Source organism: Leucoraja erinacea, chromosome 4, assembly GCF_028641065.1.
Source record: "Leucoraja erinacea ecotype New England chromosome 4, Leri_hhj_1, whole genome shotgun sequence".
Taxonomy (NCBI): domain Eukaryota; kingdom Metazoa; phylum Chordata; class Chondrichthyes; order Rajiformes; family Rajidae; genus Leucoraja; species Leucoraja erinaceus.
Genome location: NC_073380.1, coordinates 98,054,490 through 98,080,810, shown reverse-complemented (window position 1 = coordinate 98,080,810; position 26,321 = coordinate 98,054,490). Strand labels below are relative to the sequence as shown.

General features: G+C 40.6%; 1 protein-coding gene across 1 annotated transcript in view; it reads left to right on the top strand.

Moving 5' to 3' along the window:
* fer1l6 (fer-1 like family member 6) overlaps nt 1-26,321 on the top strand; it is a 132,140-nt gene that overhangs the window by 56,945 nt on the left and 48,874 nt on the right. Inside the window, 10 exon segments of the mRNA XM_055633476.1 lie at nt 998-1,122; nt 8,090-8,224; nt 10,416-10,565; nt 13,423-13,533; nt 16,403-16,564; nt 18,947-19,121; nt 21,297-21,412; nt 23,807-23,923; nt 26,012-26,063; nt 26,108-26,115. Of these exon segments, the coding sequence (XP_055489451.1) occupies nt 998-1,122; nt 8,090-8,224; nt 10,416-10,565; nt 13,423-13,533; nt 16,403-16,564; nt 18,947-19,121; nt 21,297-21,412; nt 23,807-23,923; nt 26,012-26,063; nt 26,108-26,115 (1,151 nt within the window).

The following is a 26,321-nucleotide window of genomic DNA, read 5'->3' as shown; positions in this document are numbered from 1 at the left end:
AGTTATATGGACGGGAAAGGAATGGAGAGTTATGGTCTGAGTGCAGGTATATGGGACTAGGATGGAGAATACGTGTTCGGCACGGACTAGAAGGGCCGAGATGGCATGTTTCCGTGCTGTAATTGTTATATGGTTATATGTTTGTAATGCAGGTAAATGGGATTAGTGTAGAGGGGGAAAAGGGTTAGTATAGACGTGGTGGGCCAAAGAGCCTGTTCCTGTGCTGTACATCGCTGACTCCATGACGATGTTGTGGCCACGGCAGTAATTGGTGGTGTAAAAGACAGTCAAAATGTAAGCTGGTTGTCAAGAGGGAACAGATTTAATGAGCAGTGATGAGTGCCCAATGAGACAAAACGATAATCAAGAAAAACTAAATGGATTGGACCTGGGAGAAGAATAAGGCTAAAATGAAAATGAAAACGGGGGCAGATGCTGGAAATTTGAAATAATACAGAAAATGTTGGAAACACTCAGTAGAATCAATGGAAGTTGTGGATGTTAATATTGTGGGCAAGATAAGCTGAGAGAGTGGTTAAAGATAGATGAACATTCTGTGCAAACTGGAGCACAATCTGATCAATTGAACAGCACCTTGCCTTGTTCATGAATGTTTTACCTTGCAAATTCAAGAGCTTGTTTCAGTGACTGGAAATGGGTGTTGAAAAGGTGATATCTAACCACAAATTATTGCAAAGTGAATAATATTTCCATAAAAGAAATTGCTACCAGAATGGAAACACGAAGAGAGATAAATTTTGCAAGATTACTTCCTTTAAAAGGACTTGGGAATATTTAAGACACAAACACTTTAAATTAAATGCAAACAAAAGGGAATGATTAAATAACATATTTTTCCACTGTTTGGTATATGTACCTATTTATTTTCACCAGCTATAATTAGTATTGTTAATAAATGATTATTAACTAATAAGGTGCTGCAATCATTGTAGCAAAATATTTAACAGCTGTGCTTTGAACTTCTTGTATTGAACAGATGAGCATGTGTTTCAGCTAAGATGCCACATGTATCAGGCGAGAGGACTTCTGCCTGCTGACAGTAGTGGTCTTTCAGATCCCTTTGCTAAAGTAACATTTGTTTCACAATGTCAGACAACTAAGGTAAATATGTTGTGCTAATGGCATTGCAGTAGTTTAACGCTTTCTATTGCTACAATTACAATGTTTAAATGACATTTGGTACATGGATAGGAAAGGTTTAGAGGGATATGGCCCAAATTCAGGTAAGTAAGAGTTGCTCAGGTAGGCCTCTTCGTCAGCATGGATGCATTGGGACAAAGGGCCTGTTTTTTGTGCTGTATGTGTCTGATTGTATATACCCCACTGTTTGAGCATAACACACCATGTAACTCATTTCCTCAAATTGGCTGCCAGCCATTTTAAATAATCCATTTACTGGCAGCATTTTGTATGGGTTTTTGAATCTATGGTGTGGGTGAGTCCATTGTTTATCCATAAAATAAGCATTGGCTTTGTCCTTGATAAACAGTGAAGATAATGTTACACATTAATGTTAATGTTATGTTTATCTATACAACAGTGCCTTTAAACCTGCAGGTTAAAACCATGTTCTGGGAAACATAATCACAGCTTTTATCCAGATCCACATCATATTTGGGGAAAGCAATGTTTTTTCGAGCATGGTCCTTCATGGTATTATGTTGTGCCTTAGAACTCCAGTATCTGTTAATATGTTGTCATCTTTCCCTTCCCAGGACCTGCTTATTAATTACTCTTCATATTGACCTCTTAGCCTCTCTGCTTCATTCCTGGAATAAGCCTGAAAACTTTTCATGTCAGTGTGCAATTCCCTTATGTTCGAGCACTAACTATGAACTCCAGTTATCTCTGTCCTCTTGACTGTTTTGTTCAATGTATTCTGCAAAGTTGGTGTAGTTTCTTGCCATTCCAGTGTCCTTCCTAATTGTGTATCCCATTTCACTTGCTTGTCTGATTTCAAGGCCTTTCGTGTAAATTAGCAGAGATTGTGATCCAATCCAGTGAATCCTGAGCAACTTGACATTCTCTTCAATGCTAAGTACGCCACTTTATTCCAAACTAGTTCTTTTACACTCCATTGTTTCCTACCATTTCTCTTCATTGCCAGTAATCACACTGAATCCATAGTATTGAATTCATTTTTTGTGAAAGCTTATCACAAGTCTTTGTCGAGTTATATACTTCTTCAAAAGTGCCCCAGCCTATATCTGCCTAATGTTAGTCCATGTGTTGATTGTGATTTGTTGGTTGTTAGTGTCAGGTAATTTCGTAATAGTTGAATTTATCTTCTTGAAGTAGAAATAAACATATGTTTATTCAGTGTCTTTCAAGGCCTCTGACCTCCCTAAGTGTTATTTACATTCAGTAAAATAGCTTTCAAGTATAGGTTACCTTATAATGTAGGAAACAGCTGTGTGCCTTGCTTTGTCAATATTTTTACATCATTTACATTTTAGATTACTTTTAATATATTTATATTTCTCCAATATCAATAGCATTTCTTTACTCACTGAGATTGCTTCCAACATCATAACATTCTGCTCTCTAGCATTTCTTAACTCGACATCAAATATTGAAGCATTATTTTCCTTGGGCTATTTTAACCTATTCCGAGCCTCCTGGTAACATCTTGGAGTTTACCTCTGAGGAGCTTTGGCACAGAGACATACAGGCTCTGAGTATGATTCCTCATCCAGGATAGAGAGAGCCTTGATTTCATGTTTCTCTTAATCACCTTCAATGCACCTCATTTGTTGTTTCTCCTGGATGTGTTGCATTAATTGGGCAATCTTTCACTTTTGTATCAAGAACTCAGAGTGCCTGGAACCTGCTGTCAGGGTTGGTGGTTGAGGCAGATATGAGAGAGGCATTTAAGAGACTTTTGGATTGGCATATAGATATCCAGAACAAGGGGTCACAGTTTAAGGATAAGGGGGAGGGCGGCATCTTCAGCCTGGATCGATCGCCTCAGCGCAGAGGGAGAACAAGGAGGGAAGAGACAGAGACTAAGACTTTTGCCTCCATCACAGTGAGGAGGTGCTTGGTGAACTCACTGTGGTGGATGTTAATTTGTGTTTATTGTATGTTTTGTTATTTATTATTATTGTGTATGACTGCAGGCAACGAAATTTCGTTCAGACCGAAAGGTCTGAATGACAATAAAGGAATCAAATCAAAATCAAATCAAAATCTTTTAGGACCGAGATGAGAAAAACATTTTTCACACAGAGAGTGGTGAATCTCTGGAATTCTCTGCCACAGAAGGTAGTTGAGGCCAGTTCATTGGCTATATTTAAGAGGGAGTTAGATGTCGCCCTTGTGGCTAAAGGGAGCAGGTACAGGGTACTGAGTTGGATGATCAGCCATGATCATATTGAATGGCGGTGCAGGCTCGAAGGGCCGAATGGCCTACTCCTGCACCTAATTTTCTATGTTTCTATGAATGTAGGGGTATATGGGTTATGTGCAGGGATGTAGATAAGAGATGTTGGGCAGAGACACTGTGAACTGAAGGGCCTGTTCTTGCGTTGTACTGTTTTTTGTTCTTTGTTAATGCTGTTTTAGACTTGTTGTGGCATGGTCCTGTACCTTATTAATTTATCTCGAGTTAATGAGGCAGATAAGAAAGCAAACAGCAGCATTTTCTGCTGTCTAGCTCAATCCTGAAGGAATTTAATACTAACTGGAATCCCACCCCTGCATCTTCCCAACCAATCTCAGGGTACAGGTAGAAACAACCAGGGGACAAATGTTCCTTGTGTCTTCCAACGTGCTTTAGAGTTTCTCTATTGATGTGCAGTGGCTGAGCATCATACTGCTCATTACACTCTTTTAAGAATAGAATAGTTTCTTTATTGTCATTGTAACATGAACTATGTACAACGAAATTTAAAAGTCAGCCAGTCATGCACATTCTTTACTGCTCATCCTTTTTAAACAATAATTAGAACCCATTCTATTGGCTTGATAGGTCTATCAATAAATCAGTTTTAGGTCACCTGCTCCAATCCTTCATCTCACAATATATCTGCAATTATCCAACACATTAGTGAAGATGAATGTTGGCAACTATGCTTTATTTCCTGCAGAAATAGATTAGTTGAGTATCAGGCATAAAAGTTTTTAGAGCCAGGGAATTATTCAAAGATGAATTTGATTTGACCAAGTTCAATTTAACTCCTAATTTCTTCATAGAAACTTTATGACATGCTTCAAAAATCAGTGTAAACTTGGTAAGTGGCGTTCTTCTGAGTTCTGCATGCATGTCTGAATCTGCACACTCCTCCTGTGAGTAAAATCCAATCTGTTCATCGCGGATTTCTCTAAGGGTCCCCAGAACATCTGCTGAGCATGATATGTCATTGTAGAAACTACCTGATATAGTTTCTTGTGGTGGTGATGGGCGAGTTACCGTTTGTGTTTAAACATTGACTACAGTTCAATCTCAAATGGGAATAATGCCCTGGAGGCAAGATGAAATAGAAGTAATGTCTTATGTTCCAAGCAATTGGCAGCTAGATTTGTTACAATGAGCCATCCAGAAATGATGCAATTGTCTTCATGTGGGCTGACTAATATTGCAGGAGTTTGGAGTAGGGTTTAATGTGTCATTACTGTACTTCATTGTACTTTGGAAAAACTGTAGAGTACTGTAAGTAGCTTGAGATGTTTTACATTCAGACGTTCAAACTAATGCCCAGGCCTAGGCAAATGGACTTTTCTGAATGTAGCTACAGTTCCATTTATATTGCAAAGCTTATGGAAGTCAGTTCTAATGGTACAAATGGGAATGGCCTAGAAAATCGGCAGACTAGTTTAAATTCCATTTGGAATATTTTGGAGGACCAAGAAACCAAGAACCAAGAATTAACAGGAATTGGTAGCAGTTATCTTGTGTAGGACAGATGTATCCATCTGAAGGAAATGGTTTCAATATTATGTTTGGAAAGGTCCCTACCACGTTGGTTATGGTTATTGACTTGTGATTCCGATGAACAGATTGGATTTTACTCACAGGAGGAGTGTACAGATTCAGACAAGCATGCAGAACTCAGAGGACTTCCACTTATTGAAGAGCAGTAAGAACAAATAAGGGACATGGCTTATCGTTCATTTTATGCATGCCATCTTTTTTTCATTGAGTAATCAAACAGCTGGCCACTATAAGGTCTGTTGAATTTGGGGCTTCATTTCCCCCTGTGCTTTGTCTCGATCTCTCACCCACACAGCCCATTGTTGGCTGATAATGAATACCTCAGTGGGAGGGCAAATAGATGTGGCTTGAATATTGCAAAGAGTTCAGGAAGGAATGATAATGAGCTGAACCATCAATATCCCGTCTGAATAAGGGTCTTGGCAGGAAATGTCACTTATCCATGTTCTCCAGAGATGCTGCTTGACCCGTTGAGTTCTTCCAGCACTTTGCATCCTAGTTTGTAAACCAGCATCTGCTCGGAGCAGCACACTAGGTGCAACTGACAATGAGCTGGACCTGGCAAAGCTGCACCACAGGATGACATGAACAGCAAAAGCAGTAAACAAATTGGAATTCTGCTTTTTGAAAAGGTGATATTTTGTGACTGATGAGTGTTTTATTCTACAGCAGAAAGGACAACCTGATAATCCTGATCTCAAAGAGATGTATTGAAGCTGGTGTTAGAGACATCGCCATTCAGCGCTGAAACATGCCATTCAGTCCAACTCATCGATGCCAACCAATAAACCCTATCTGTTAGTCCCGTTTGCCTGCATTTGGTCTATCTCCCTCTAAACCTTTCCTATCCATATACCTGTCCAAGTGTCTTTTAAATGCTGTTAAAGTACCTGTGTGAACTATCTCCTCTGGCAGATCATTCCATACACCCACCACTCTCTGAATGGAAAAATATGCCCTTCAAGTTCCTATTAAATCCTTTCCCTTTCACTTTATACCTGTATTCTCTGGTTCTTGATTCCCTTACCCTGGGTAAAAGACTGTACATTCACCCTATTAATTGCCTTCATGATTTTGTACCCATGACTGTTCCTCCAATGTGGCCCATTGATTGAGGTTTCCCTGCTCTTGGCTTTTTAAGACAATTTGCTGTACAGTGTTAAAGAGTTTATTGTGTCAGGAAAAGAAGCATAGAGGGGCATCAGTTCCTCGCCTATCAGATCAGTTGGCACAGGGATGCCCAGGGAGGTTCAGTTTATATCTGAAGAAGGGTTTCGGCCCAAAACGTTGCCTATTTCCTTCGCTCCATAGATGCTGCTTCACACACTGAGTTTCTCCAGCATTTTTGTCTACCTTAGATTTTCCAGCCACTGTAATTCCTTCTTAAACAGCATATTCTGAATACACATAACTGTTCTATTATTGCAAGACATAATTTAATTCAATTCAAATTATTACATAGACTATATTATTCAAAAACAAGGTTGAATACATTTTATCCAAACGTCTCTCCCAGATGCGATAAATGTTTGTTTCAAAACGCTAATATAACACATTCATTTGTAGGATGTACAAAGTTGAATAAATTTTGGAGCGATATATTTGATATATTTACAAAGCTTTTCAAGTCAAGAATAGAACCCAAAACGGAATGGATTATATTTGGAATAATAGGAGAAGATACCAATTTAAATAAAGACCAAAATGATTGCTGATTTCAGTTCATGACGTGGATAGATCTACATCTCCGAATACAGATTTGAAAAATTCTCTTTTAAGGGGCCTTCTCTTCTATTTCTACTTTCCACTTTTTCTTTTTATTTTTTATTTTTTATATACACACTTCACGTTTTTCTACTCTCTACCATCTATTTTTCCACTTTTTCCTCTTTCTATTGTTTTATTTTTCTTGTCTTGCTTACTTCCTTTTCGTAACATAAAACTTGAGGTTGTACATAGAATGGATTACGGTATGACATAGTTGGCACCTAAAATTAGGTTCCACTGTACTGTTTTGTACTGTATTAACTTCTAATAAAATAAACAAAACAAATAGAACACAGCATATTCTGTTCACCAAACCACGGAATGATAAAGCACAGATGTCCATTCATGCCATCACAATTGTGTTAGCCATTTAAATAATTAGCTATATAATCTCATTCTCCTGCTCTTTCCACCAAACTCAGAACCTTTCCAAACTGCCAATTAATTAATTGTTGTCCTTTAGCTATTGAATCTGTTACTCCTGAACATCCCTTAATTACTTATCGAAACACTTCATGAAATTAAACATTAACATTTTATCAGATGTTTGCTCAGTATTTACTCAGATTCCTGAACTTTTTTAAAGTCATCGAGTGGTGGTATGTCTTTCAACTCTTACAAGGGTTCTTAAGGGGTTGGACAGGCTATATGCAGGAAGATTGTTCCCGATGTTAGGGAAGTCCAGGACAAGGGGGCTTAAGGATAAAGGGGAAATCCTTTAAAACCGAGATGAGAAGAACAGGTCACGCAGAGACTGGTGGATCTCTGGAACTCTCTGCCAGAGGGTCATAGGCCACTTCATTGCTAGGCTTTAGGGCCGAGTTAGCCTACTCCTTGCACCTAAGGGGATCATGTTTCTATGTTTCTAAGGCAGGTACGGGATACTGAGTTGTTTGCTCAGTATTTACTTGAATGGCGGTGCAGGCTCGAAGGGCCGAATGGCCTACTCCTGTCACCTAATTTCTATGTTTTTCAACTTTCTATGACATGGCATTGAGAAGTTGTCGTTGTGATGAGAAGGCTAAGCCAATGAGCAAAATTGCTCAATTTCCATTTCTATATTAAAATCAGTAACCAAACGTTGTTAGATGAATATGTGTCAATAAATACAATGCTAGTAAATCGTCCTAATAAGCCGTGTGGTTCACTTATGTGCTTCAGGGAGAGAGTCTGCTATTCTAAACTGACCTGATCTATATGTGACTCTGAATTCACCAATTTGAATGACTTTTAACTCTTGGGAGTGCCTGTGATGTTCGGATCTCATGAATAAATAAAGAAAACCTGAATGAATTGTGGTAATGTTTATTTTAAGAAGCCAGGATCAAAAATCTCCCATCGTGTCTTTGTCTTGTGGATTCTTCATAGGTTATCACTCAGACTTTATCACCTACATGGAACCAGATGCTCTTATTCAATAACATCCACCTCTATGGTGAAGTAATGGAAATCAGTGACGATCCTCCACTTGTGGTTATTGAGGTTTATGATCAAGATGCTGTTGTGAGTATGAAGTGTTAATCTGCAAGTATCATAGATAAACAAACCTCGAGGCTTTTGTTGTTTGCATTTTGTTGACTTTAGTTCTTTATCAATTCATAATTCAGTCTCAAACCCCAAACCAATTACTGACTTCCCTACAAGCAACCAACACTAGTTCCATTCTTCAGCTGATAACGCATTATCCTGTATAATACATTCTCTCGGCTCTCCTCTCCCACGTCCAAGAGATGTTTGCTGTCAACTGAGATGTTGTAAGGAGCTTGCTGTGCAAAAATTGGCTGCCAGCCTATAATAAAGTATTTCATTCTCAGTAAAGTGTTCATGAGGTTATAAACATAGAAACATAGAAAATAGGTGCAGGAGTAGGTCATTCGGCCCTTCGAGCCTGCACCGCCATTCAATACGATCATGGCTGATCATCCAACTCAGTATCCTGTACCTGCCTTCTCTCCTTACCCCCTGATCCCTTTAACCACAAGGGCCACATCTAACTCCCTCTTAAATATAGCCAATTAACTGACCTCAACTACCTTCTGTGACAGAGAATTCCAGAGATTCACCACTCTCTGTGAAAAATGTTTTCCTCATCTCGGTCCTAAAAGATTTTCCCCCTTATCTTTAAACTGTGACCCCTTGTTCTGGACTTCCCAACATCAGGAACAATCTTCCTGCATCAGCCTGTCCAACCCCTTAAGAAATTTGTAAGTTTCTATAAGATCCCCCCTCAATCTTCTAAATTCTAGCGAGTACAAGCCGAGTCTATCCAACAGTCTATCCATAAACAACATGATATACATCCAGACCCACAGGAACTGCAGATGCTGGCATCTTGAGCAAAACTCAAAGTACTGGAGGAACTTAATGGGTCAGGCAACATCTAGGGAGGAAATGGACAAGCAAATTTTGGTTCTGGACCCTTCTTCAGACTCAAGTGACCTGCCCATTCCCACTGGATTGATTGATTGAAAGATACAGCACAGAAATGGGCCCCTCAGCCCACTGCAACAATTGATCACCTGAGACACGGGAGTTCTTTGTTATCCCACTTTTGCATTCACCACCTGGGTGCCGGGAGCAATTTACAAAAGCCAATTAATCTATAAATCAACATGTCTTTGGGATGTGGAAGGAAACCAGAACACCTGGAAGGAACCCACGCAATCGTAGGGAGAATGTGCAAATTCCCTACACAGGACCCAAGATCAGGATAGAACCAGGGTGGCTGGAGGTGTGGGGCAGCAGCTCTGTGACTTCCAGATGCTGCCCGGCCCGCTGAGTTCTTCCTGCTCTTGTGTCCTGATATAAATTAAAGTCCTTCTTCTTTCCTTACCATTGACATGGATAATTATGCATGGGAAATCGAGTATTATCTCTCCTCGTAGCACAAATCCAATCATCATTTGATCAACGGTACACAAAATTGCTGGAGAAACTCAGCGGGTGCAGCTGCATCTATGGAGCGAAGAAATTAGGCGACGTTTCGGGCCGAAACCCTTCTTCAGACTGATGGGGGATGGGAGGGAAGAAGGAAGGAAAAAGGGGAGGAGGAGGAGCCCGAGGGTGGGGGGGATGGGAGGAGACAGCTCGAGGGTTAAGGAAGGGGAGGAGACAGCAAGGGCTAGCAAAATTGGGAGAATTCAACATTCATGCCATCAGGATGCAAGCTGCCCTGGCGGAATATGAGGTGCTGTTCCTCCAATTTCCGGTGTTGCACCCGCTGAGTTTCTCCAGCAATTTTGTGTACCTTCGACCTTCCAGCATCTGCAGTTCCTTCTTGAACAATCATTTGATCAAGTATTTGTGTGTTTTTTTCATTATTGAAATTATTGTAAAATGCAAGAATTTATTGATCAAGTCATTCAACAATGCATTTGCGAGCGCACATGATTATTGGATTTATTATTAAAAAAGGACACAAGGTGGGGGGGTAACGCACTGAGTCAGGCAGCATCACGGATAGGTGACATTTCGGGTTGGAAACTTTCTTCAGATTTATTATTCTGCTGAGAACGATCTTCAAATTAGTACTTCAAGTAATTATTTAGCATCAATTCATTTGTGTCTCTGGACACCACGTTAACTGGCCACCAACTTGTATCAGCTCATTTTCAACCTAATGGATTATATTGATTGAAACCTATGTTACAACCTTATAAATATTGGATGTTCTTGTATGCACCCTTTATTGCAGGGTAAAGCAGAGTATCTTGGCAGCACAGTGGCTCTTCCAGTTGTGCAACTGGTTGGGCAGGCTTATACTCCCCCTGTACTTCAATATTACCCAATGTACTGTGGCAGTGTACCTGGTGGTGAGCTTCTTGTCGCTTTTGAACTCCTGCAGGTATGGATGTATTAGTATTCAAATATAATTCCACCTCGTTCAATGCCTCCGCTTAAAATGCTTCTCTGAATACAGTGCTTGTTATAGCTGTCAAAGCCAATGTAGTGGAAGCACACCATTGTATGATGCTCAATAAAGGTACACTAAAGCTTAAATAATAGAAAATAATATATAGTCACTTTTGTAACTAAATCTGCTGATACTTCACACAAGAGCCTGGTTATATAAAACTAGATGGTAAAGGAGGAGCATTTAGATAATGTGTGTCCTGATAACATCAGAAGACACATCTGGCAGTGGACTCAGTAATCTTTAGGTCTTTCTAATGAAGTATGCATCTGGTAACATCCAGATGGGGTACAGTCTTCTGAAGCATTGCTGAAGGAATCTGTATGGTTTTACTGTCTGTTGTGCCTATCTTCTTCTTCTTGCATATGGCGTGCACAGCCTAAAGTTGTCGGACAACTTGTTCTATTTGATCTTATTTGATTGTGCACGCCGGGTTGATTGCATTTGTCGAAACAGGGCGGACCACGTGAAGGTTGCAATCTCCCACCCTTCTGTTGTGTCTATGGTGCCTTTTAAATCGGCCTTCTAAAGACAGGACGATAAATGGCAGCTTGAAGGAACTTCTTGTGATAACTGAGGCCCATTCCACAATGCTTAAAAACAATACAAATCTATACATTACGAAATGCATTACATTTCAAGAATCTTTGAATCTTCTCAGCATTATGGGGGGAAAAAACACTTAAAAATACCTTCAAAGCTAAATACTATAAAGAGTTCCAACCTTCATGACTTCAGAATTAAGGGACAGAAGTTTAGGGGTAACATGAGGGGGAACTTCTTTACTCAGAGAGTGGTAGCGGTGTGGAATGAGCTTCCAGTGGAAATGGTGGAGGCAGGTTTGTTGGTATCATTTAAAAATAAATTGGATAGGCATATGGATGAGAAGGGAATGGAGGGTTATGGTATGAGTGCAGGCAGGTGGGACTAAGGGAAAAAAGTTGTTCGGCACGGACTTGTAGGGCCAAGATGGCCTGTTTCCGTGCTGTAATTGTTAAATGGTTATATGGTTCATCTCCAAGTGTTTCCAAGTCCCTCATGACATTTAACCGAGGAAGTCCCTGATCCAATACCAATGGGCCCAATGACAACCTGCAATGTCAATGGTCACCAATGGTAACCACACAGCAGTAAATACAGCCCTTCTCCCGTTCTGTCTCAGTGTGGAATTAAATGACACTCTGTAATAAAGGGCAATTAACATCAATCTACAACGACAAATAGGGAAGACTCTGTGTCCTCAATGGCACATTAACCTTAAATTATTTTCATGGGTGCATAAGGCATAAAAAACGAAAGCTTCAAAGAAAACCTGCCCCTCAGAATAGAGTACAATTGATGACTACACAGTGGTAATTTGAAATGCATGCATTTTATAGACTGAACTAAGGCCGTTAGAAACAAATATTTAATGATGTTCTGTCGAATGTATGAAATGTAGAATTTGAATTGTAATTTTAAATTTATTGCCAAAATATAAAATCAACCCCTCAAACATTTCTACGAAAAAAGAGGAAGTTTTGAAGATCCAGGATTTTAAAGCAACATTTAAAAAATTAAATATTTGAATTATAATGTAATTGTGAAACCAAGAAAGAGGAATTCATGGAAATTGCTTTATCATGATATTAGCCCATGGATTCAGTTTGTGAAGAGATGGGGTTGAATCATGAGAGGCTGGTTGTGATTTCACTTTCATGCTATATATATTTGCCTCCACTGTGCTAATGCATGTGTTAGGGAGTCACCTTGGCTGAGAGGTCTGTTTTCCAGAAGGAATGCTGTATTGCTGGTTGCAGCAGCAGGTAAAAAGTATTCTGCTTCTGGTGGCATGGGGCATCTGATCCCTTGAAGAATACATAGAAACATAGAAACATAGAACATAGGTGCAGGAGTAGGCCATTCGGCCCTTCGAACCTGCACCGCCATTCAATATGATCACGGCTGATCATCCAACTCAGTATCCCGTACCTGCCTTCTCTCCATACCCCTTGATCCCTTTAGCCGCAAGGGCCACATCTAACTCCCTCTTAAATATAGCCGATGAACTGGCCTCAACTACCTTCTGTGGCAGAGAGTTCCAGTGATTCACCACTCTATGTGTGAAAAATGTTTTTCTCATCTCGGTCCCAAAGGATTTCCCCACTATCCTTAAACTGTGACCCCTTGTCCTGGACTTCCCCAACATCGGGAACAATCTTCCTGCATCTAGCCTGTCCAACCCCTTAAGAATTTTGTAAGTTTCTATAAGATCCCCCCTCAATCTCCTAATACAAATTCCAAATGGGGATATAAATCTGATAAACAATTGTAGACCAGGAGAACTGAATTACACCTGCTCCCTGAAGTTGTTGCATTCTTTCACCAGCCACGTTTCCCTGTGGCCTGCATGCTTTTCAGCTTTTAACTCACAAAGCAGTTTAAAAGTTGAACTACTGATCTCAACTGAAATTTTGCCCCTTGTCTTGCCTCCGTGCAAGGCAGCTGAGTTGAAGACTGTTCGGAGTCCAGTTTTAAAGTCCCCCACTCTTTCATTGTTAGTTAAGATTCAACCTGTGGTTTCGTAGATTGAATTGAATGCAGAGTTTTCAATTTCCCTTTCAACATGATTTACTTAAAAATGCTCACATGATAAACACTCCAAAAAGGTAAATGTGATGAAAGCAGGTCGGGTTATGGTGTTTATTTCAAAAGGTTTTAGCTGGGGAAGGAATGTGGGATTGGATAGTATTCATTGCTGTAATACATGGAATGATCACCATTTGTTTTATAAATTACCGGTCCTCAGCTCTCTGATCCAGAAGGTAAAGATCTACCTCCTGTGGATGAACCAGATACAAACCAGGTTTTTCCAGTGCCTGCCAACATCCGTCCAATCCTGAGCAAATACAAGGTGGAGGTACGTTGTACAATGGAGATTTCGAGAGATTGCAGCGGTCCTGACTGTGTTTGCTGTCAGTCTAAACCTTCAGAATCATAGAGAATTTACAATGTAATAGAAACCATTTGGCTCATTATGTCCATGCCAGGTAAAAAAGAGATACTCATTCATAATCTCACCCCCAGAGCTCAGTCTATAGTCATCTCGCCTCAATCTAACTACTGTTTCGGTGTGTGAGAGTTTTTGCCTCTAAAACCCTAACAGGAAGGGAGTTCCACAACCCTATCAACCTGGGTAAAAAAATGTCTTGCTCATCTTCACCCTAATTCTATGATGCATCTGTAGAAGTTGGTAAGAGTCATTGGAAACATGTCAAACTTTCTTAACCTTCAGTGAAAGTAGAGGCGTTAGTGATCTTTCTTGGCTGTAACATTGATATGGTTGGTTTCGGACAAATTGTTGGTTATAACTTTAAGCTCTTGATCATCTCCACTTTGGCACCATTGTTGCTGACTGAGCTGTGTACATCAGATTCAGATTCAAGATTCAGATTCAGATTCACATTCAATTTTAATTGTCAGTGTCACAGTACAGAGACAACAAAATGCATTTAGCATCTCCCTTGAAGAGCGACATAGCAAACGATTTGAATAAAAAAAAAGAGAGTATCCAGAGATTCAGTCACCGAGGTGTGTGAGTAAGTGACAAGTACTTAAGATCTTCTTGACCTGCTGGGTCGGGGGGGGTTGGGAGATTCTGTGATGCCTCCCTGTGGTAGGAGGGTAAACAGTCCATGGTTGGGGTTGAGAGCAGTCCTTGGCGATGCTGAGCGCCCTCCGCAGACAGCGCTTGCTTTGGACAGACTCAATTCTTGAGCGTGGAACCGGTGGATGCATTGGGCAATTTTCACCACCCTCTGCAATGCCTTCCGGTCAGAGACAGAGCAGTTGCCATACCATAATGTGATGCAGTTGGTAAGGATGCTCTCGATGGTGCCTGAGCTGTGTACATCACCCCATTTCCAGAAGTTAATAACTAGCTCCTTCATCATGTTGACATTGAAGTAAAGGCTGTTGTCTTAACACCAGGTTACTAAACTCTATATCTCATTCCTGTACTCCATCTCATCAGAATTTGGAATCTGGTCCATGATAGTGGTATCATCTGGAAACCTCTAAATTTGGTCATACAGTCATTAGTGTACATTGAGTATAGCAAGGGGCTGAGAACGTATCCTTATGGGGCATCAATAGACAATAGGTGCAGGAGTAGGCCATTTGGCCCTTCGAGCCAGCGCCGCCATTCAATGTGATCATCCCCAATCAGTACCCCGTTCCTGCCTTCTCCCTATATCCCCTGATACCGCTATTTTTAAGAGCCCTATCTAGCTCTCTTGAAAGCATCCAGAGAACCTGCCTCCACTGCCCTCCGAGGCAGAGAATTCCACAGACTCACCACTCTCTGTGAGAAAAAGTGTTTCCTCGTCTCTGTTCTAAATGGCTCACTCCTAATTCTTAAACTGTGGCCCCTGGTTCTGGACTCCCCCAACATCGGGAACATGTTTCCTGCATCTAGCGTGTCCAAACCCTTAACAATCTTATACGTTTCAAATCCTAACACGTTAACATATAGAACAAAATGCACATGGTTGGGTACTGAACCCATTGTATGTCAACAGGTAAGAAGCTTCCAGGGATTCAACAGTAATTAGCTACTGCTCTCTATCACTGAGTCGTTTTGGATGAGATTTGCTATTTTTCCTTGGATTTCATCGACTTTTATGTTTTTCTGGCACCTTGCTAATAGGCATACTAAAATCCATGTTGATTATATCAAGAACACTGCCCTCATTGACCAGCCTTGTTACCTGCTTTGAGTCCCTTCTTTTGACCTTCTGAAGAAGAAGAAGGGTCTCCACCCGAAATGTCGCCTATTCCTTCTCTCCATAGATGCTGCCTCACCCACTGAGTTTCTCCAGCATTTTTTGTCTACCTGCTGAAGAATCCAAACAATCATTAATAATCCCAGTCTCCTCACTAGAATTGCGGAGTGAATTCTTCTCTCCAATGTTTAATGCCTTCAGATGGATAATGTGGAAGCCTCTGGACAGAACCACCCCTTATATTGAGTGGTGCTGAGCACTGAAATAACATCTAAAGACATTTTAAGAGATGGTATGCTGCATGTCCTTGAGACGCCATGAACATTATTAATTGTGTAATAGGCCAGAATTATTGTTTAAATATGCGGATTATGGTTGAACAATAAATATTAGCAGAGTCCTCAGAATGTTGCTCCATTCTATGTAAAAACGCTCTAAACCCTGCCAATAATATGTTCAACATCTTCCAGATCCTCTTGTATTTCACGCATCTACCACTACCTTATTTGTATACACATTCCAAAATTCCCAATACTTTGTCGGCCGAATATAGCACTTATATTTTAAAGGTTGAAAGGGGATCTTATAGAAACTTACAAAATTCTTAAGGGGTTGGACAGGCTAGATGCAGGAAGATTGTTCCAGATGTTGGGGAAGTCCAGAGCAAGGGGTCACAGTTTAAGGATAAGGGGGGAGTCTTTTAGGACCAAGATGAGAAAAAAAACCTCACACAGAGAGTGGTGAATCTCTGGAATTCTCTGCCACAGAAGGTAGTTGAGGCCAGTTCATTGGCTATATTTAAGAGGGAGTTAGATGTGGCCCTTGTGGCTAAAGGTATCAGGGGGTATGGAGAGAAGGCAGGTGCAGGATACTGAGTTGGATGATCAGCCATGATCATATTGAATGACGGTGCAGGCTCGAAGGGCCGAATGGCCGACTCCTGCACCTATTTTCTATGTTTCTATGTTTCTAAGTTGTTCGTCATGGGATCTGTTTATTCTGCAGGTGTTTTTCTGGGGTCTTCGTGAACTCAAACGAGTGCAGCTCCTCAGTGTGGATCGACCCCAAGTTTTCATTCAATGTGCCGGGTCACTCATCAAATCTTCCATCATCCAGAGTTACAAGAAAAATCCCAATTTTACAGTGCAAGCAGAGAGTTTCGTCGTGGTAAGTGGACAACCAACTGAATTCAGTACTCGTATTACTTTCAAAGGTGTAAAATTGTAGGGCTGTCCCAGGAATTTTACCACTTCCTTTGAGTCCCAGGAGACATTACACCAGCTGAAAAAGGCAGGATATCTGTGGAGATCTGTCAAGAATTAACAGAATATGTCAGGAAGATGCCCCAGATATGTCCAAAGACCAGACATGCTAAGAAGTAAAAAAGATTTACCCTAAAGAATGGAGTGTGGAAGTTGGTATGCTATGTTCTGTTGGTGAGGCTGCATGTGGAATATTATGTTCAGTTTTGGTCACTCTGCTATCGGAAATATGTTATTAAACTGGAAAGGGTGCAGAGGAGATTTACGAGGATGTTGCCAGGTTTTGAGGGTCTGAGCTATAGGAGGAGGTTGAACAGGCTAGGACTTTATTTCTTGGAGCATAGGAAGATGAAGGGTCATCTTTTAGGTGGTGTATATGACCATGAGGAGAATAGATAGAGTAGATGCACAGATTTTTTTTACCTAGAGTAGGGGAATCAAGGATCAGAGGACATAGATTTAAGGTGAGAGGAGAAACATTTAATCGAATTCTGAGGGGAACATTTCCACTGGAATGAGTTGCCAGAGGGGGTATTTGAGGCAGTTACTATAACAACATTTAAAAGACATTTGGACAGATATATGGATAGGATAGGTTTAGAGGGCTATGGGCCAAATGCGGGCAGGTGGGACTAATGTTGATGGGGCAGCTTAGTTGGCATGGGCAAGTTGGTCCGAAGGGCCTATTTATATGCTGCGTTACTATGACTTTATAGGAATTGGTTCAACATATATGTTTGCAATTTAGCCACGTTTTCCTCTTTAGAGCAGCATTGTATCTCTCTAATTAGCTTTTAACTAATTGTTCTGCTGGGCCAATGTACCTTTGGAAATATGTAGCCAGGATCGGTTAAATGATCTGATCTCTGTGACGGTGCAGCAGGCAATAGCAGGAAGAACCAGTGCCCTAATACACCCAGTCCAAGGATAAGCTAAGGACTCTGAAATTTGTGTCCATCCCCCTTCAAATGTATGGATTCAGGTCCAGCTATAGCCAGCAGACAGGAAAAAAAAATACAAATACAATTGGGACCGCCACTTGCTGTGAAATGTCAGCAGAGTGATGCTGAACTTGGCATTGGCTCTCAGTAAATATTGGTAAGTTTGGGACGTCTGGGAGAATAGAGATGACTCAAACTTGGTGGCTAAGTTCTCCTAGTGATTTCCTGCTGTTGATCCCCATATGAAATCCAGGGGTGGAGCTGAAACGTTACTAGAGCTGGGGAATATCCCGGTTGAAGAGAGACAGTTAGATTTAGCTCTTAGGGCTAAAGGAATCAAGGGATATGGGGAAAAAGCAGGAATAGAGTACTGATTTTTCGATGATCAGCCATGATCATATCGAATGGCGATGCTGGCTCAAAGGGCCAAATGGCCTACTCCTGCACCTATTTTTCTATGTTTCAAACCTGCATCATTAGTTTTGACACAGGAAGATTGATCCCACTCATTTCAAGAGTGGGAGAATCTTGAGGAGCAAGAATGCAAATAAATCTATTTACAGTTTTTAACCTCATTGTTTTGAAAGTTGTTTAATTTGTAGTCATGCTTAATTTTATATTGCATGTTATAGTTTTCAATTATTTCATTGATTTTATTATGTTTTCAATATTTCAGAATTATTAATATTCTTTGACAATTTTGACAGGAAGCAACACCTGGTTTTGTAGTTTTTTTCCCAATTTTTCTGCATGTGGATCTTTTACCTGCCCCTGATTTGCTTGGCTTTGTCTTGCAATTGGCTCCATCACATTTGGGTCGTGACATCTTGGGCATCAGGAAAATATATTTCCATAATTAGTACAAAGATTAGCTATGAATTTAGATGGTTCAAGCTGGCAAGAAGTTCTTGTCTGTTCTCTGCTGGAGAAACTCAGCAGGTGCAGCAGCATCTATGGAGCGAAGGAAATAGGCAACGTTTCGGGCCGAAACCCTTCCTCAGACTGGTCTCGGGAGGAGGAGCCTGAGGGATGAAGGATGAAGGATGGGAGGAGACAGCAAGGGCTAACAAAATTGGGAGAATTCAATGTTCATACCCGCAGGATGCAGACTCCCCAAGCAGAATATGAGATGCTGTTCCTCCAATTTCCGGTGTTGCTCGCTCTGGCCATGGAGGAGACCCAGGACAGAGAGGTCGGATGTAGTTGGCGGATGTCTGTTGTAGTTGAGCTTGTTCATTAAATTCCATGTTTCTTCCCTGTAAGCAGATTGTTACACAGCAGTAACATTCGAGCATTATGGAAAAAAACATAATGAAAAAGGGAAATGTCCCTGTTTACTTTTCTAGGAATTGCCTGAGAATGAACACCTACACTCATCACTCTGCATTTCCATTGTCGACTGGAGGGCATTTGGCCGAAGCACTTTTGTAGGGACGCACACAATCAGCTCGCTGAAGCAGTATATCCGCAAACCTTCTCGACATCACCCAACAAAACATAACAGGCCAAGAAATGCCACTGGTGAGAATCTGTCGACTAATATTTCAAAAGCTCTGAAAAATTAACGGGGGCCCTAGTCCGATTCTCAAAAAATCAACATTTTCTAGAAATCTGAAATAAAAACAGAAAATGCTGGAAATACTCAGCAGGTCAGGCAACAATATTTGGAAAAATAAATATTTTAACACTTTATATCCGAGACCTTTTTTATCAATAATGGGAACAATAGAAATTGGAATGTAATGTTAAAATTGTACAAGGCATTGGTGAGACCAATTCTGGAGTATGGTGTACAATTCTGGTCGCCTAATTAAAGGAAGGATGTCAACAAAATAGAGAGTGGAATGAGCTTCCAGTGGAAGTGGTGGAGGCAGGTTTGATTTTATCATTTAAAAATAAAATGGATAGGTATATGGATGGGAAAGGAATGGAGGGTTATGGTCTGAGTGCAGGTAGATGAAACTAGAGGAAAATAAGTGTTCGGCACGGACTTGTAGGGCCGAGATGGCCTGTTTCCGTGCTGTAATTGTTATGTGGTTATATGGTTATATGAGTCAGACGTTTGTGAGTTCAAGCCCACACCTGAGTTTTGAGCAGTGATCGAGGTGTGGATTCCAGTGTGTGTTTCACTGTCAGAGCCAGTGTCTATTGAATTGTGTTTTCAGTGGAGGTTTTCTCTGCTGTCCCATTGTACGATTGAACATGGAATGGGAATTCTTTCCAATTTTTGTCCAACATTTGCCCCTCAAATTGTCATGTACCTCATTGCTATGTATGAAATGGTGTTGCGCACACGTTCATCATTTTTCTAAATTTGCAACTGATGCAGTGATTATTCTACAAAACAAGTTTATTTATTCTCAAGTACTGTGAGACATGAAATCTATGAAAAGTACAATGTAAGTGCATTCTTCTTATCATTATAATTTCATTGTGTGTCTCAAAGCTTTGAAACGGGTTTGGTGATTTGAGTGTAAATTATTTAAACGCTCCTTCAGTGCTGATGCATGATGATGGATATGTAATGTAGTAGAACGTTGTATGGCTGATTGGTGTAAGATGCACTCATGAATTCATTCACAGGTTACCAATGGTGCAATGCTGGGAGAGTGTTGGCGTAATGAGAAGGATCATTCCAGATTTACTACAATCACATAGTATATGTTGGAAAACCAAAAACACAATCTGACATTCATGATTACTCTGGTCTGATGAAAAAGCATTTTTGTTTATTTAATCTCTCTTCACCTGATTTTACTCCAAGCTGTCTTTTAGTTTCTCCTCCCATCTATTTCTTGCTGTTTCCTGATTTTCCCTACACTTGTTTATATTATTCAGTCTATTTTGTTTTAATTTCTTTCCATCCCCCTCCTCTTTTCTCATAGGATGTTTATCTTGAGAATATGCCTATCGCCCATTCTCTTTCCTGCTGTTTTTAAAGGTCTTTTAAAGGCTTGACTTTGATGGAGTGAATTTCAGTGGGAGAATATGACACACTGACCCCACCAGAGTATATATTTAGCTTTACATCTGAGGATGATTTTTTTTGGCGAGCACTTTACCAAACCCGCATATTTCCATTAATCTTCTGAAGTGTCAGGCTAGAGAATATAACCTAGCCTTTGAATGACAACTTAAATACAAGACCTATTGAAATTGTAAAGAGGAACACCATCTGATGAGGCAAGCTGACGTATTTTACCCTTCTTGGCCATTTGTTGCCAGTCCTGCTTTGTTCTGGCCTTTTCTTACCTCTAGTTCCATCCCTCTACTTTCAGTCTTAAGAAAGGTCCCGACCCAAAACATCACCCATCCTTTTTCTCCAGAGATGCTGCCCGATCCGCTGAGTTACTCCAGCACTTTGTTTTTACATACTTGGCTAACAAATTAATTACTACTACATTACAATTACAATTATCTTCAGCAAAGAATGATAGTCCGATTGTGGACCAGATAGAAGGGAGCTGACGATATCCATCTGTAATGCTCGGAAATTCCATCTGGACATCTGAAAGTCTTAAAATGTAACTGAAAAGACGCAAATTTCTTTCATTCAGACAGGAAAGTAAGTGTAAGGAGAATAAAAAAGTTGATTTACCATTCAACCTTAACCACCAGTGATACTATTTGCTGACATGTTATTGATTAAATCATATTTGTATGAATTATTGAAGTGTTTTTTTTATTAAATAACAGACAGTGCTAATGCAATGCAAAGTGAATCAGCGAAACTGGAAAGCAGTGTGTATGTAAACGTTGGTATAGAAAATTCTCATGGATCACCAAATTCAAGAAACGTACAACGTTCCATGGTCAGTAAGACTTGAATGTTTCTATATTTTAGTTTGTACTGTAATGGATAATTGGTTGTTAGATTATGGTTCTAACTAATTATGGATGAGACATTGAATATTAGCTTATGTTTTTTGAAGAAGAAGAATAATCCCTGAGACTTTTCCTTCGTGATTTGGCCCAAGGCCATGTTTGGCTAAAGTGTCAAAGTCGTGCATCTCCAAGTTTCTGTACTTCATAAGTAGCTCATTATCTGTGGCTTTGGATTGTCCTAAGAATCACGCAAGAAGTTGTATAATTGCACAAATCTACATTGTGGTAGGCGATTGAGAGCAATGAATATCAATCCCATAAGTCTTATCCCTGTGTTACATTAAAATTAGAATAGAAAGTGAAATAAATAAAATGATGCCAACTTATTTACGTAATCTTTGAATAAGTAGTTCTCTCTGCTTCAACTGGTACTTGGACCAAACAGTATCCCACTATCCAGGGAATACTCTATTTACCTCTTTTCTTTTGAAGCTTCAAGCTTAATTTGATTCACCAGCCAAATCACGATTCTCAATTCATATCAAGAGGTTGAATAAATAAAATAATCTCCATTGAATATCTTGAAGTGCTGCTGCCCATGGATGAAAAATGTTGGAATCTATATGGGCAATCATAATTTCTGATCTCTGTTTGAACGGAATTTTTATCCACGGCAGTCTTGTAATTAGACACAAAATGCTGAAATAACTCAGTGGGACAGGCAGCATCTCTGGAGAGAAGGAAGGGGTGACTTTTCAGGTAGAGAACCTTCTTCAGACTGAAGAAGGATCTGTCTGAAGAAGGATTTCGACCCGAAACGTCACTTATTCCTTCTCTCCAGAGATGCTGCCTGTCCCGCTGAGCTACTCCAGCATTTTGTGTCTATCTTTGGTGTAAACCAGCATCTGTTGTTCCTTCCTACACAGTATTGTAATTGGACAGCTTTTAAATTGCATTCAAAATGCACTTCTTCACTCCCTTGGATGAATGAAATTGGTTTCTGGTCACTGACATCATTGTACCAACCAAACAGCAAAGAAAACAAAGAATATGCTTGCATACAGCTTCTTTCATCTATTAATATATAAAACTCAAATCCATCCGTCCGCCTGCAGTACGGATCCCTTCCTGCCTTTCGATTCGTTGACGGCTGCTCCTTCCTATCAGCTTCCAACACACTTCGAAACAAAGTTGCAAGACAGGAACACTGAACTTTTCACTGCTGCGGCAGGCAGGCGAGGTGCAATTGAGGGAGGCAGGGGAGTGCTGGAAACTTACATTTGGCAACGGCTTCAGTTCCATTGGAGGAGACGGGTGCATGGTGGAATATTGGGTTGGGGGAATCACACCATTGGGGGAGCAGACCCAACGGGTCTGCACTTGGTCTAGTAGCCTTTAAAACTCCAAAGCTTTTCACAGCCAATGCACTACCTAAACGTGGTTATAGTTTCATTGCAAAGGATCAGAATTGGCAAACATGGTTGTGCAAACTATAAGGAAATAAGTGGCCAATTCATCTGTTTTAGTGATGTTGATCGAGGTAAGTTGTTTCCTGAGCACTGAGAAAAATCCATTTCCCACGAGATTTTTCATATCCTCCCGAGATGTGATATTTTGGACATCCAAAACATCAAACTGCTTTTCCTTGATACTGTGCTGGAATGTCAGTCAAGATAATGTTATCGGCTCTCTGAGTTGGCCAAGTAGCTGACCAAGTCAGTTGTAGGTGAAATAAGGGTGAAAAACATTAAGTAAGATGCTAGACCTTCAGACAATCAGATAGAGTTAGCAAATCAAGAGTCAAGAGTCAAGAGAGTCAAGAGTCAATTTAATTGTCATTTGGACCCCTGGAGGTCCAAACGAAATGCCGTTTCTGCAGCCATACATTACACACAAATAGACCCCAGACACAACATAATTACATTTAACATAAACATCCATCACATAGCTGTGATGGAAGGCCAAATAAACTTATCTCTCCACTGCACTCTCCCCCCCCCCCCGATGTCAGAGTCAAAGTCATAGCCCCCGGCTGGCGATGGCGATTGTCCCGCGGCCATTAAAGCCACGCCGGGTGGTGCGAGGAAATGCATGAAACTTCAAAATGCATCAAGCATTTAGCTTTATTCATTCCTTTCATTTTAATGCCAGGAAGTAAATTGGAATTGGTCTTCATCTCCAGATGTCTAGACAGTATTTCAGGTTATTCAAGAAATATCTTGTCACATTTCCATTGCATTCATCAGCCACAATATGTAACCGCCAAGCTCAAAGAGTCTTTGCAATGATGGGATATAGCAATGGGACAGGTGCAAAAATGATTTAAAACGTTCATTATATACACACTGAAGCTGCTTTCTACTGCCTTTGCTTTATTTCAGAAAAGGAGATTGTCACGAAGGTTTACTTCACGGAGGTTAAAGTCCTGTGTCGATGATAGTGAAATTGTTGTGGACTGGTGGTCAAGGTATTATCATTCTGTGGAAAAAGCTCAAAAGGTGATTTTTGGGAATATCTGTTAATATATATTTTTTAATTGCATCTTTTTATATCATTTCATCATTTAATGAAAAGACAGCTACTGTTTTTCCACTCAATGAGATTATGGGTAATTTGTGGCCTAATCCCATATACTCACCTGGGGTGGGAGATTGCAACCTTTATGTGGACCACCCCGTTTCAAGTCACGGGATATGTAGGAACGGGGTACTGATTGTGGATGATCAGCCATGATTATATTGAATGCTGGCGCTGGCTCGAAGGGCCAAATGGCCTACTCCTGCACCTATTGTCTATTGTCTATTGTCTAATGCAAGCAACCTGATGTGCACAAACAGATAGATGTAGTGTTTTGCTGTCTACAACTTTAGGCTATGCACATCACACACAAGAAGATATATTTGCCTTTGGTTAACTGAAAACTATGAATTACCAATTGATCAAGAATCAACTGCAAATTTCAAAAGGGAGCTCCTTTCGGACCATTTGTGTATAGTCCATAGACAATCTCCTCTCCAATACTTCAGACAAACTCTTCAAAATGTTTTTCACTAACTTCAAACAATTTGTTGATTATAAATGCCCTCTTACACATCCATGGTGTTCTTTCTGATCAATTGAACATTTTCAAGGTCTTCAACTATTCTTGCATTGATTATGTTAACTTTCTGACATAACTTGTTAAGTTTACTGGTCCATAACGCCCCAGCGACTGCTCACCTGTCAATTTACTCTCTGCACAAAGTGACTGCACACCAGCCCATTTCCGGTTGGAAAATTGACTGGTGTGCAGTTTTCCAACCGAAAGGTTCAATGCTAAACCGAGAGGATATCGGAAGATTGTAATCTGGACATTTGCAATGTTGTCATCTCCTTACATTGGGCGAGTATCACAGGTCAGAAAAAGCCTACTTCTGAGATCTTGTTCACAATGCCGTATGCACAACAAAAAGGTTAATTAAAATCAATCAATGAGAAAATAAAAACTAAACAACAAAAGAAAAAGATCCCTGTTTTATTCAGAAAGCTGTTTAATAATTATAGTTCTAATTCTTGGAAAAACTGGCGGTGAGCCACCTTCTTAAACTTCTAGTGACGGGGCTTCCACTGTGCTGTAGGATTGCGATTTAGATCAAGTTATTATAGGATATGCAACTTGCATGGATACTTGTATGCAGCAGAGTTTCCAGGAGGTGCTGGCCTTGTCCTTTTTGTCAGTATTCACCATATTGTAGGTTTGAGAGATTCTGTAATATATACAAGTGTAAAGGGCCTGTCCCACGAGCATGCGCCTGCATGCGGCAAGCGCGACCAAACCGGAAGCGGGGGCTGCGCGGAGGTCGAGTGAGTGACATGAAGTTCGAGTGAAGTCCGTGGGAAGTTCAAGACGCTGCGTACGGCGTCGAGACGCTACGTATGCCCGTCGGGGCGGTGCGTACGGCGTTGAGGCGGCTGCGGGCCGGCAGGCTGTTGCCGCGCGGAATTTTTGAACACGGTCAGATTTTCGGAGCCCCGCGCGATGTCGGGACCAGCTCCGCACAACTCCATACGGCTCCGGTGATCGAAGTGGGACCGGCCCCGCGAGGCCATACGGCTCAAGCGACCACGTTAGGTCGCGCTTGCCGCATGGAGTCGCATGCTCGTGGGACAGGACCTTAATACTATTGGAATTACTGGCTGTATGCGGTTGCTTTTTATTGACTATTCCTTGAGTTGACAATATGTGGTCCATTGATGATTTAGTTTGGTTGATTATGTTAAAATGAATAGAATAACAGCCTTTTTCTGCTTATTTAAACAGGGTGTAAGTGTGATTTTTATATATTGTTCTAACACTCCAGTTGGTTAACCATTCACCAATGAGCAACGGGAAAAAAAAAAGTCCAATCACATTGTTAGTGGGTCAAGTGTCCAACATTGGGGCAATGTTAAATGAGCCTCAAATGGCTTTCAGGTCTGTTTGTTAGGGAAGGGAAAAAATACTAATTTGTTGAAGCGCTACATTCATTTGAACACCTGGAACATATTGCAACATTATTTACAAATGCTACATCTGTGCTTACTTTTAACATTGTCTTTCTGATTAGGTAAAACTGAAAGATTCAAGGCCCAACCAACACACCAAGGACAATGAGAATGGTGGGTGAACACGTTTGATGACACAAACTCTGCTACTCTTGCAGCTTTCTCTGTTATTGTCCACATTACATCGATCACCAATAGGTGTAATGATGCAGATTTACTGGAATTTATTTAGGCTGCGTTTGGAGTATTGTGCGCAGTACTGGTCGCTCCGTTGCAGGAAGGGCGCGCAGAGATTGCAGGAGAGGTTCACCAGTAGCCTGCCTGGATTAGAGGGTATTAGCTATAAGGAGGAGTTGGACAAACTAGGATTAA